The sequence below is a fragment of the Amphiura filiformis genome, chromosome 2 (assembly GCF_039555335.1).
Source record: "Amphiura filiformis chromosome 2, Afil_fr2py, whole genome shotgun sequence".
Lineage (NCBI taxonomy): Eukaryota > Metazoa > Echinodermata > Ophiuroidea > Amphilepidida > Amphiuridae > Amphiura > Amphiura filiformis.
The window spans coordinates 43,732,059-43,745,868 of record NC_092629.1 but is presented as its reverse complement, the minus strand read 5'-3'; the positions used below and the strand labels follow the sequence as shown (position 1 = coordinate 43,745,868).

The window sequence follows — 13,810 nt, the reverse complement described above, 5'->3', positions numbered from 1 at the left end:
CCTCTCGAATAGCGACCGAAGGGAGCACCCAGCGTAATGCGAGGAACTAGTATATTCCACTGTTCATTTTATTACCCCTCAGAACAGCAGGATTTACACTCCCCATCAAGCAATTTGTCAATCACTTATCACATACCCAAATATCATGAGCCTGGAAATCACCTACTGTGATTGGTATGCAACATTAATTAATACAATACACCATAGGCTATACCCATAAAGTTTCTAACCACTTTCAGTACCAAGATAATATGCTTTCAGTGTTGGAAAAATTATGTGTTTTAAAGTTCATGTTATTTAATGGTGAAATAGCTTTTGATCATTCAAAAAAGATCTATCAAAAATCACAAACACACACTGGTCTCTCTATTGTCTGACCAGTAGCCTATATTATAAAGTGATCCACATTGTCATTTCGTGATCCACAGCCTCATTTCCTAACTTTATATCTCCAAAAAAATTGATATTTTTATACCACTGGAAACCCCTGGCTACATAATGTTTATGTACAAAAATTTCTTGTAGATTAAATTTTTTGCAATAATCGTGCACAACTTGCAAGCACAACAACTGCAATTTTGGGAATGAGTTTTTTTGGTGGATATCTAATGAAAAATGTCTTAAAAAGAGGATCCTAGGATCACGAAATACACCTTTAAATGGTGATGCAATAGAATATATATAAATAGAAAATATTATAGGTTTCTGATTATCTGGTATGACTTTCCATTTGAATGCAGTAGGCCTAGTGTATAGTTTTGTTTTAATTAGCTTTGATTTCTCTACCGTTATAGACTACGTCATGCATGGCCATCTTTTATCAAATGAAATAAAATGGAAGTGGAACAATGGCATAGCTTCCGGGGGCTCGGGCAAAAATGCATATCCCCCTCCACCTGCCAGTACAGGAACAAACAAGAAAAATGTGGGAGAGAGATGAAAAGATAGAGGGGGATGAGCGGGAGAGAGAAAAGGAGAGAAAGAGGGGGGAATCCAGTAAGGCGCAATTCCATGAGATTTATCTTATCATTACTCGTAGATCCAAGGATGGTGATTTTGGATGACAATATTTTAAGGAGCTTAAAGGGCTATCATTTTAGGGAGGTCATGGGGTTATAAATTTTGAAAAGAAAAATTGGGGGGGTGTCATAACATTTTTAATGACCAAAATGTAGAGTCACAAGATGACCACATATAGTGTGACCACAGATAGTATGTTTATTTTATTGAAAAAGACTGATTTCAATACAATTTTAGCCTGTTTAGGGGGCAAGGTGTATCAGTGGTGGGGGGGGGGTCATAGAATTTTTGTTGACAAAATGGGGGGGTGCAATTTTATTGACAGCGACTTTTTGTAAATTGGGACCACCCTTCTTGTAAGGCAAACAATAATTAATGATTCTTTCATTTCTTTGCCCCCTCAAAAAAGTGCGTAACATCTACCGTACACAAACAGGCCTGTAGGCCTACATGACAGGATGTTTTTGCAAGGAAGAAGTGCAGAATTTTCTACTTCATCTTACTTCATCTAAGAATGTACTTTTGTTGGATATTTTGAACAGCTCAAGTTAGCATGAAAAGTGGTCCCCCGGGGTGGTCCCTTTGTGAAATCTTCTTTTTACTTGGCACCACGACCCCCATACCACCCCTTTTTGGTGGATTTGGGCCCCCGTCCTACACAGGCTAACCCCTCTAGCAAAAATCTCGGCTATGCTATTGAATTGTTGTTCAATTATACCCATAACTTATTCTCCTTGTCTCTGACTACTGGATATCGTAATTTCTCTATCACATTTCCATACATGCAAATTAAATTTCACCAAAGATCTCAATACTTCTAAAATTCTTCTCCCAATGTAAACTTAATGAAGATAGTTTGTGGAGTGCACATTTCACTGCGCATGTGTTTAAATTAAGTTAAGCTTTTTGAAAAAATTTCCCATACATATTTTGACAACAGACCATGCAATACACAGTGTAAATTGAATCTGTCATCACTGATCAGCAGGTAGGCCTTGCCTAAGGAAAGGGCTACTTGGCTGCTTTGAGATCTGATAGCCCCTCTTGTGGAACTACCAGTGCTGAACTATCAGCTACTATCCTACAGTTGGAAAATCATCATACAGGTATCAGAGTACAGCACAGAAGCCAGTGCTAATCTCTACCTATTTGAAAGCATAAATTCTAAACAATTGATACTTAAGTTTCAAACAAGAGAGAAATATTTGTGGGCATAAAAAATTTCAATCCATGCCTGCAAAGTTTTCTAAATTGTGCATTTTGTACAATAAATATAAACTTCTTCGCTCATGTCTTCCAATTGGTCATAAGGGGGGTCCTAGGAAATTACATGGGCATTTCATGATTTTAGAGAAATTACAAATATTGAGAAAAAAGGCAGTAAGGTACTATCTAGAAATACTTTCGCTAAAATTCAAGATGGCAGTCGCCAGCGTGATTGACCACTGTACACCACTAAACAAAGCAAAATAATCCCTAATTATGTTGGCAAAATATTAGGTAAAAGATGGCACTGCATTTTAGGCTATTCCATTTAAATCCACACTACCCCTGTAGAAGATTTTGGAAATATCTTCCAGTATAAATTTCAAATGGAATGACATACGGCAGTTCCATTGTAACTCAACCTCCCTCTGTGGAAAATTCTGATTGAATCTCTCTCAGTGGGTGTATGAAATTCAAATGGAGCTGCCTAATGTGTTCATTACATTTGAAATACATACCTCCCCTGTGGAAGATATTGCCAAAATCTTCCACAGGGGGAGTGTGAATTTGATCTGGAATAGCCCAGTATCATAGTACATATACTGTCACATGCTAAAAGTTACAGGAATGTTAAAAAAGATGACATTCCAATATATGCCTTTAAGTAAATTTCATTTTTCTAGACCTGTGTCTTCTTGCATTTCCTTTTTAGCTTCTTTCTTTCTTTTCAGTTTCTTCTACATGGGCCTATTCCACCCCCTTTTTTTTAAATATATTTGCTGCTTAGCTTGTAATTTTCTGTTTCCATGTTATTTATTTACATGTATTTAACCCCGTTCCCATTTTTTTATTTAATCTTTTTTTTCCCTTTTAGAATTTTTTTATTTGCTGCTTAGCTTGTGAATTTCCGTTTTCATGTTATTTATTTATTTATCCATTATTTTATAGTTCTTCCTTAATTATTTTTGCTTCCTTCCTCCTCCCGTACCCTTACGATATTTATAGTCTTCGTAGGCCTAATCCCGTATCCCATGTCCCGTACCATAAACCATAACCCCGTACGCAAGTTGGCTATGCGCGTCAAGTGGCGTGTACGCCGGCTCGGCTACCTACAGCGCGATTTTCCGCTAGACAAGTGGGCGCGTTGGTTGGTACGGCGCGTTGGTTGGTACAGCCTGTAAACAAATTTGCCCGAAAAACTTATTTTTTTACTGATTTTGAGGCCAATTCTTGACCGTTTTCAACCAAATAACTTTTAAACACATCCCCGTATATTCCTCGATCTCCCGTATGAATTTGGCGACATGTGGATCGAAACTGACGGCGCTGGTTCGTTCCCATACATACACACAAACATACAACATTCCCCCATTTATAGTAAGATACATAAAATAGGACATACGAGGTTTTTCACACCCAGTTGTTCGATGCCTGAGTTACATGGCATTTTCCTTACCTTTCTTTCAAATAATTTCTTGACATGTGGTTTCCACCAGTGCTGTTTGATTCCCTTGGCTTCTATGACCAGGCCATCATGTAATTCACACAGTTTCTCTATGGAGCACGGAGCCTCGTGGGGGACACGATAATCACGACTGGTGAAGTTTTCGGGAAGACCTGTAATTTAGTACAGACAAAATATAAACATTGAATTAATGTAATGAATGGCGCCGGGGTACTCAGTACAAATGACCATACGAGGGGCGTGCACAAAACATGGGTAGCATTTTCAGCCTTCTGGTATATCAATGACCTCTTTTTGTCAAAGCCTATTTTGGTAATTTTCTCAATTTTTTCGGAAAACAGCCCAAATTTTCCTTAATCTAGCCAAAATTTTCCCAAAATTTTGGGAAAATTTGTAAAAACTAAGACAATTTTGGGTAAATTCGGCCAAAAATTTTGACTTTTGGTATATCAATGGGTCCAAATTTCTTGAAAAATTGGTATATTTATGGGTCTACTTCCAAAATCTCAGCGGCACGTCCCTACCAAAACCAAACTTGAGTACCCCCCCGGGGAATGGCGTTACCAATAGATTATAACTGAATTGAAGATTATAGGCATCAGAATGATCATCCATGAAAAAACCTGAAAGTTTGAAAAAGCCTGAAAAAGCGTATGAATTTAGGCTAGTAAAAAGGCCAAAAACAGGCTGAAATTAAAAGAAATTTGGACCACAAAAAAGCCGAATTCAGGCTTAAACCTGAAAATTCTCTTGCCTGAGATTATGTTGCTTTAAAATACATTTTTAATCAACATTTATGCAACAGAAGATCATTATATTTGATGGGCCTTCATTTTACATTAACCCAAAAACCCATTTTCAACTAAAAAAAACCCTGAATAGCGCTTATGGATTTTAGGCCAAAGAAAGCTACGACAAACCTTTTGTTTTTCACCCAAATCTACCATTTTGTTTGCCGATATATAGTCAACAAGTTGATGAGTTCATGTGTGAATCTCATTTGAATACAATTTGTGGAAAAAATTTAGACTAAAACCCACACTTTTTTCTTTAACCTAATCTATCAACTTGTTTGTTGAGTTATAGTCAACTGTCGTGGTTGAGTTCATGTGTATAGACAATCTAATTTGAATACAATTTGTGGAAACAAAATTAAAACCCTTAAATTTTCCTTTTTTTTTACAAAACTATCAAGTCACTGACAAAACTTTTTCCAAATCCTCTACCGTAAAATTCTCAGGGAGGTTTTTTTAATGGAAAAGATGAAATTTGAAAGGCAGACAAACTCCACAAAAAAAAATAGATTGGTCTCACAATCAGCTGCTATATGACAGTATCAGTAATATATAGTTGCTCAAACTCCAAAACAATGGATGTCAGCCTTTCGTCTCTTACGTCAAAAAAATATCATGCTTGTAGACGGAATTCTATGTTATAATATTTCCAAGCGACGTTTCAAGCTTACCTGGAAAGTTGAAATTGAGTAGATCTTTTTTGTTGGCAAGTATCGCATTTGCAAAGACTAAATCCAGACAACACAGCAGTAAATGGTAGGAATTCACCAGATCATCACTGATTGCTGGAAAATTACCTGCATGGAATAAGGAAAGATATAAAGAAAATAGATATTAATTTATTTTGGCGGTATCTTTTTTTAATGCAATTTTACGCAACAAGACACACAAAAGTTTCAAATAATAAAAAGTTTTAAACAATAAAAAGTTTCAAATAATAAAAAGTTTTAAATACTTGCATACTAATCTTTACTTGTTCCTGTTGTTGCTCGAACGAAAAAATTTATACCAAGAAGGAAAAGTTAACAGTTAATCTGTGACATTCAACTTCTATGGGTCAGACCTGAAACTAGTATGGATCCACTTTCAGGACATGTAACTATTTTGTGCAACAAACAAATAAAAAAGGTTAATTTTTCCAACTCATCTAGCAGGATCTTTATTAAATTAAATTATTTCACTTATATTCTCTTATCTAATAACTTCATACATGAACTTATCCGAAACATGATCAATTATACAGACTTTTTATGCTGGGTATGAACTAAATGTTCCAGTCATATACCAGCATGTCCCAACACGCTATCCCAGTCCAAGAGTCACAAACATCATTTGCATATGAATAGAGTCTACAATCAAACAACGGATCACTGACCTAAGGCAACAGTATTTTTCAAGCCATGAAATTTTCACTTAAGTTTTACCTAGTGTATTAAATTGACATTTTCAAAAGTTTGGCAATCATATTTAATATTTCATGACATCAAAAAAAATATAATGAAACTATTCTCACCATTTAGTTTCGATCTTGTTGCTTACATATTCATTTAAATAAATATACAGGTACAAAATTTTACCGCAGACACAAAATACTATAAGGGAGATCAAGTGTGATTAGAAAAAAAAGACCATGATAAATGAACTTTACACTTGATTATCTGTCTGATACCATAGCAACAAGAATTTGGCAGTAACAATTTGAAAAAAAAACTTTATGAAAATGATTGAGATACAGTATTCCTGAATTCATGGCAAAGCATACACACATTTCAAACTAAACCAAAAGTCACAAAATGTTACATCATTTAAAAAAAAAAAAGGTTAAACCAAAAATCTGCTGCAATGTTTCTATTATATTTTGGCTTTCCTTTATGCCAAAATAATTTCCGCTCTCAACCCCATGTGCTTAAGTATGTGAAAGCCATCCTAACACATAGACCTATGCCCTGCCGTTGTGCCTTTAGTTTTTTTAGTTGTAAAGTGGCCAAATAGCGGCAAACAAAAAACAAGAAAAAGTGGGCCAAGAATAACAAAATGATGTTTTTCAATAGTAGAGTCATTAGTCATTACACATGCATGAAAATGATTTTAATTTAATATTTATTTGTTACTCGAGGCCTCGCCCATGTGGGAGGCAACCGTCACTCAGAAGACCCACCATTCAGAAAAACCATCACCCAGAAGATCCGCTATTCAGAATTCTGAATAACAGACTTGTTTTCATTTAAAATGACCTGCTAACCAGAAGACCCGCTAATCAGAAAATCTGACGAGTTGTCAGAAATGCAATTCTAATAACCATGGCAAAATAAATCAATACTGCTGTATCATATACAACTATATATGTTGCCAATTCAAATATAAGTATCGTAGAATATCAATAAACAATAAATTAACTATCAATGAAGTATATATTTTTACAAAGTAAATAAGTAGGGGAAGAAAATGGTGATTTTGGTAAAATAGCTGGAGAAATAGAAGCCCTCAACGTGTACATATGTCTGAAAAGAAAGATATTTGCGTCCTTGCAAAAATAGTTGCAGTGCCGGCTTCACTTCGCACACAGACGTTGGTGGTCAGATAGTAGTTTTGTCTGAGTGCATGATGCGATAATACTTCTTGCACACACGGAAAATACAAAATGCAGCCATATAAAACAATTTTAATTTTTGTACACCTTCGCTGGGATTACTGAATAGGCCTTTAAAACAAATCATTACCTTGCTCCATCGTTTGCAAATTGCAACATAGCTTCATCACTCTCCTCAACATGTGTCAAGTGAACTGTAGGCGAATGATTTTATTATTACACCAAATGTAGGCGAGTGATAAAAAACTCTCCTCAGCTTCATTTTAGGCGAGTGATCACTCTCGCTCGCCTCAAAGGACAAGGCCTGAGAATCCCCATTTACTTCGAGCAACAAGCCTGCAAATAGTTTCATTTTAGAAGCTAAAAATCGCCCCTTAATATAATTTTGGCATGGGGGGAGGGGGAATCACCACTGTCTATTTTGTGTGCTGGATGTAACTTTATGGGTACTCCATGTAATTATACACAAAATTAGGGTTAGGGTTAATGTTAAGGTTAGTTTAGGGTTAGGATTAGGGTTAGGCTTAGGATTAGCTTAGGCAAAATAATTACATGAAGCAGTGTTCGAAATAAGTGCTTATCCTCTTGTCCTCTTGTCCAAAAATCACTGGGGACAACCAAATTGAGCTATGTACTTATCCCCTGGACAACCTTTATTTGGATTCTTTGTACTCAAAAACATGACATTTATATTTTGGGGACAACCAAAATATTTTGAGGACAAGCAGAATTCATGCTTTAGTTGTCCTCGGGACAACCTCCATATTTTCCTTATTTCGGACACTGACATGAAGGATCTACCAATTTTATGGGATCACCATCCACCAGATTTGCAGGATCAAAGTTTGGCTAGATTTAACCCCCTGAGCACTGTACCTGCCGATCTAACATTGCCTCTGATTGGTCAATTACATAATATTTTCACTTCAATCACCAATCAGAATGGAGCTTTGCAAATAATTCACCCCAATTTTTTGTATGGTGAAATTATTCTAACAATGTTGCTGATTGGTCCAATTGATAATGAAAACTTCTTTTTGACCAATCGGCAGGTAGTTCTTCATGGGGTTATATAGAAACTTACCTTTGACAGACACAAAGAGCGTCCAACAAAACTTGAAAACATCTGAACATGTGCAAGGGAGTCTCCTGGAAAAAATAAAATAAACAAGTTTAGATTTTAATTCACCCAAAAACAGTACCGGTATGGTACAAATTAAGTTTGATGAATGAATTGCTAAAAAAAAGGGAACCTTCAAAAATGGTTTTGTGCACATGAAAGAATGATCCATATTTTCCATCATCCTAAGCTTCTTGTGCCTGCCATATGGTCACATTTGCTCGAGCTCAGACGGTGAGCGGCTTGATGAGCGGAGAGAGACAGCAAAACAGCTTAGCCATATAGCATTTTCCATACACTCGGTTAGTTTTGTGGGGTTCATTATCGAACCCCAACGGTTTTAGCTTGATATTATTTATTTTAAACATAGGCCTACTTGATTGTGATATTTTAAGCATTTTCAAATTTCAAAATAATCCCATTCAATTACACGGTTGACAACGGAAATTTACTGAATTTGTGGTGCTCACCACCTGCATTTGCTCATTAGTAATAACCAGAAACCATGCCCAGCCATCACCCTATTGGACATTGCCAGTTGAAATCCATTTCACTGTGTTCAAGATGAAGAATTTTATTGGGATTTATGACTTGTATATAATTTGATTACTTCCGTGGTCCAGGTACCTGCTGGTAAAAGTGGCGAGGTCTCCTCCCATTCTACGCGCCGACGACCACTGGGTCAACCGTCTTGCTGTCAAGACTGCTGTCCAGCCAATCAGCGTGATTGTTTATCACTTCTGTGTTTACGTTCCGCGCACAACACAGACCACAGATACAATGTATAATGATAAATTAACTTAAGGCTATTTTTTCGTCTGACGATGTCAGATGTGAGATTTTTGTATGGTGGATTTTTAAACAAAATTTACTCCAGCAGGAATAACAACATGCAAAAACGGGCAATTTTACTAATGCGTGGGTGCCTTTGAAACAAACTATTATTAAAATCGCTGTTAAGTTCTTTTCGAGAACAAACCAAAAGGCCAACAACGTCCTATAAACTAAACTAGTTTCGTTACGGGGGAGGGGGGTTAAAATGTTGGTAAGCTTCTCCTGTACTCTTATAAACATAGATGATGTTTTGGGGGCAGCTTTGAAATTAAACTAGTGACAAGTTTACATTGCATCACAGATTTTTTGGTTTGCCAAAAGTTAAAAGCTGTAACAGCAAAACATGTTGACAAAAAGTTGGTCGAGTTTACCTTTGTTTGCGTCCACGTGGCACCTTGGGTATCTCATCTGTCACACTTTTGAAAATATCCAAGAAAATGGGTTTGTATTTCTTGAAAATGACCGTGGAGACTGCAAAATTTCTCTCTAGACGATCTACTTTGTCTCGGAATTGCTGTGGCAAGTTGGCCATGTCGGACCATTTTTTCATCTTGTTGAAAAACTGAATAACACTGAAAAGAACAATACAACGAATATAAAATTATACAATAAACTCTGCATAAATCACTTAAAGCGTCATTAGCACCATGACAGTGATGTTGAAGAATTAATAGACCCAACCTTGTTCGAGAAGTCTAGCCACAAATTTGCACACCGACGAGCTTCACATTCGAGGCTAGAAACCATTGCATTCAAAATCTATTCGCTGAAGCATGACACCGTGTAAAGCGATGGAAGTTCAGAAGTAAACACAGCCGATCACATCAAAAATGTTGCTAAATTTGCAATTCAACAAATTTTGGACTGTTCAAATAGGCAATCTTTACTCAAAAATACAGTTGACTCATCAAAATAACTTTCATTCAAATGTCAACATTAATAGAATAAATAACATTGGTTTCAAAAAATGTTAATGTTGACCGATCGACCGAAAAAACGATAGCAACATCTAGCATCGAATGCATAACTATCGTGTGTAAATTCAAAGCTAGAGTTCTTGAGTAAACACAACCATGACCGTGTGACCGGCCAAACAATTTGGAAAATGGCATGCGTCAATCAAGTCCAAGTTATACATTTCTCCATCTCTGATGCATGCGCAAATGCATGACTTTGGGCTGCAACTTACACAAGAAGTATCTAGCTTCAAATTTGCATCATATTCAAGGCTAGAGTCACAAGCGAAAAAACTCTAGTAAAACTTGAGGAAGCAAGACACCTTGCTCAAGATGTCTAGCCACGAATTTGCTCACCTGTGAGCTTCACTTAGATGGAGAGTGTGACGTCCCCTGAGTAATTTAATTTAATTTTGAATCGTTTTTAATTTTGGATAATTGCACTTCAACTTAAATTAGTTCATTCATAAAATTAAGTCTCAGGCCAGACTGTATGTGGCCATCACATGTTTGTTAGGATCGACGAGCATCAGAACGACACAAACTGACTGTGAAGGAAGAGTACGGAAGAAATATTCATTAACCGGACTGAAGCATGTGGCCATTTCTAAACTGAGAAACTGAGCTCAAAAAGAATTTAGAAACTTATAATTTTTTACAACTTGTGAATCACAAGGTCATCTTAAAATACTGTCAATCAAAATGAACCAAAATTACACACAGGATTACTTTAATACTCTACTCAAAACACATGTCAGTAACCAAGCAGTTGTCCAACTGACACAACAGCAAAATGCACTGTCATGGGACAGCTCCCTGGAGTTCCTCCACTTTCACAGCCCAACATTTAGCACCCAGCACAAAAAAATCTGTGAGAATGCACACAAGATCCTTGCTCTGATGATAAAACGGTGCTGCTTTCTGCTTTTCATACACTTTTTTCATGAAACAGGGCTGGGCTGTGAATGTGGTCCAGGAAGCTGTTCCATGTCAGTGCATTTTGCTGTTGTGTCAGTTGGATAACTGTTTGGTTACTGACATGTGTTAAGATAGAAACATTGAAGTAAACCTGTGTGTAATTTTGGTAGAATTTGATAGATAGGATTTCAAGATATGACGTTGTGAAAAATTATAAGTTTCTTTTTGAGCTCAGTTTATGTTTGTACCGGGCATTTTTCGACATGGAGACTTCAACAAATTCATCCAAAGGTAAGGCCCTTCGCACTTGATTATTAGTTTCCTGTTTACCGCCCGCGTCCAAAATTGAAAATCTCAAAATAATTAATTATTTTATTTTTATTTCTAATTTTCTCCTTTAAAATAACTTTCAACTACTTCTCCTTGCCATTTTCTGACTCTAATAATATCAACAATAATGATGAATGAACAAAGAGTACAACTCTACCCTCAAATATTGTTGTGAAATAATTAAATGCCCGCTCTAGTCAAAACGAGTCAATAGTTGCTTGTAATAGTTCAAACTAAATAAAGAAAATAAAAGATAATTAATAATTAATAATTAAAAGTCACCTCGTCCCTCTTTCAAAATCTTCAACAGGAAACTAATAATCAAGTGCGAAGGGCCTAAGCAAAGGGTTGGGGATCGCATTTTTAATTATCACTAAAATGTTTCGGAGTTGAGATCCGCTAAAAGTAGAGCATTTCGGGGTCTGTATTTGGTGTACATGTCACATTTTGAAGAAAGTATGTACTCAGTCATAGTCTAGCCAAGAATTTGCTCACCGATAGCTTCACATTCTAGGCTAGAGACCATTGCATTCAAAATCTAGTTGGATTTGCTGAAGCATGACACCGTGTAAAGCAATGGAAGTTCAGAAGTAAACACAGCCGATCACGACAGACGAATGCATCAAATATGTTGCTAAAATTACACAGAATTACACAAAATTTACAGAATAAATAACCTCCGGTGCAAAAAATGTCACCGCTGTCCGACCGAAAAACTATAGCAACGCACTCGAACATCGAATGCGTAACTATCACGTGCAACTGCAAATTTGAAGCTAGTTCTCGAATAACATATGGGCCTGGGGTGTTTTCAAAGTTCCCCGACGAGTATGAGCCAACCGAAAAACAATAGCAATGGACTCTAGCATCGAATGCATGACTACTGTGTGCAAAATTCGTGAGTAATGCTTCCGTCAATTGCAAGCCTGGCTACCAGGGACCCGGGCACAGCGGGGGAGATTACCAAAGGCAATTGTAATAATCCCCGCTATGCCCCGGGACGACTGATTGTACATCCCGGGTACAGTCCCGGGTACCGGGGACGTACTTTCTGGTAATTTCAGGGTGACAGTCCCGGGTATTGTGTCTACAGTGCCCGGGTCCCTGGTAGCCGGGCTTGCAATTGACGGAAGCATAAAATCCCCAAAATGAAGACCAGACGACCGGCGAAGATGATGTACTTGGAAATTTATTTTAAGCTTACTCAAACTGTCCCATGTCCTGATGCAGAATTCTCTAGGCTGTCTACATGTACACATATGTGAATTCAAATAATCAATTCAAGTATCAATCCCATTTAATATGTACCATGTGTGATGATCCATATCCATCGATCAACAAAACAAGCATTTAAAATTTAAATGCCCTGAATGTAAACATGTCACGAGATCATCACATGAACAAATCATGTTCATTTTTCCATCGATTTCTGCAGTAAAAAAATCTCAAATTATTTAAGAAAAAAGAAGGGTCATGCTTGGTTATTTTCTTACCTGAGTTTTGCGGTTCTGAGCAGGACTGTAAGGGAAATACAGTTCCCTTCCACTGTTCCATTTCCGACTGTTGGCAGTACCCTTTCGCGACATGCTACGTAGAGTGCACAGGCCAACCAATGTAAATCATCGCCCTACATGTAAAAATCACCAAAATTAAAGGAGATATTGTGAATAAATACGATAAATTTATAATCGGAAAGATTGTTGAGGTATTGAGGATATACCATGGCTTACGATTGTTGATGATCGCAAGGGTTTGTTTGCGGAAGTGAGTAAAAACAACATCGAACAATTAAACCGATCCAAAACGCAAACATGATCAGATTCAAAACATGGGAGTGTGCAACTCGTAGTGAATTCCCTCAATGAGGGCTGAATACTCACCTCAAGTGTATAATTTACTGAGATCCGCTCGTAATTACGCCAAGCTTCTTCACCAGTTGATGCGTCTAAATTAAGAATGGAGCAAAATTCATTAAATCTTTCCCTTTTCTGGCGGTTTTCTGCCAGTTCCTTGGACGCCATGATTGCCCAATTATCGACACATGAAATCTGCAGACGCTCGATAAATTCGTCGATCACCAATAATTCAGCATCCCGGGTCACTACAAGCCGAAAATGGCGGGAATTTAGGCTTGCTCACTACCAGTGTATCCCTACGCAATGAAGATAATTAGATCTACATGTTTTGCAACAAATATGGATTCTTGCACGATATTTCACTCAAAAAGGTGTGAATATTGTTCAATTGCATGATTTTAAATAAATTATTGAGATTTAAAACAGGTAAATGTTTACATATTTAATTTTCAATGTGTTTACTTCAACTTTGTAAACAAAGAGGCGGAAGACTTTCTGTAAATAAACGAATAGCGATGTGTCAAGTGGGCGGAGCACGCTTTCACCGGCGCGCAATTGGCCAATCACCTGTTACCGGATATACCAAATCCACGGGTGTGGCCAGGTCATTGCTATAGAAACGAAGGTTTTATTTCCGGGACACGTGCTATTTTCGCGCCATTTGTACACAGGTAGTTCAACGTGTTTAAAATTTAAATGCCCCGAATGTAAACACGTCACA

The 13,810-nt window shown here is 37.1% G+C and overlaps 1 protein-coding gene across 1 annotated transcript in view; it reads right to left on the bottom strand.

Moving 5' to 3' along the window:
- The window catches only part of LOC140146253 (retinoblastoma-like protein 1), a 32,098-nt gene extending 18,747 nt beyond the window's left edge, over positions 1-13,351 (bottom strand). Inside the window, exons 1-6 of the mRNA XM_072168034.1 lie at positions 13,114-13,351; positions 12,727-12,860; positions 9,401-9,601; positions 8,160-8,224; positions 5,157-5,282; positions 3,683-3,843 (exon numbers count right to left, since the gene is read on the bottom strand). Of these exons, the coding sequence (XP_072024135.1) occupies positions 3,683-3,843; positions 5,157-5,282; positions 8,160-8,224; positions 9,401-9,601; positions 12,727-12,860; positions 13,114-13,254 (828 nt within the window). The 5' untranslated portion in view covers positions 13,255-13,351. The remainder of the gene's footprint in view (positions 1-3,682; positions 3,844-5,156; positions 5,283-8,159; positions 8,225-9,400; positions 9,602-12,726; positions 12,861-13,113) is intronic.
- Positions 13,352-13,810: the final 459 nt, after the last annotated feature.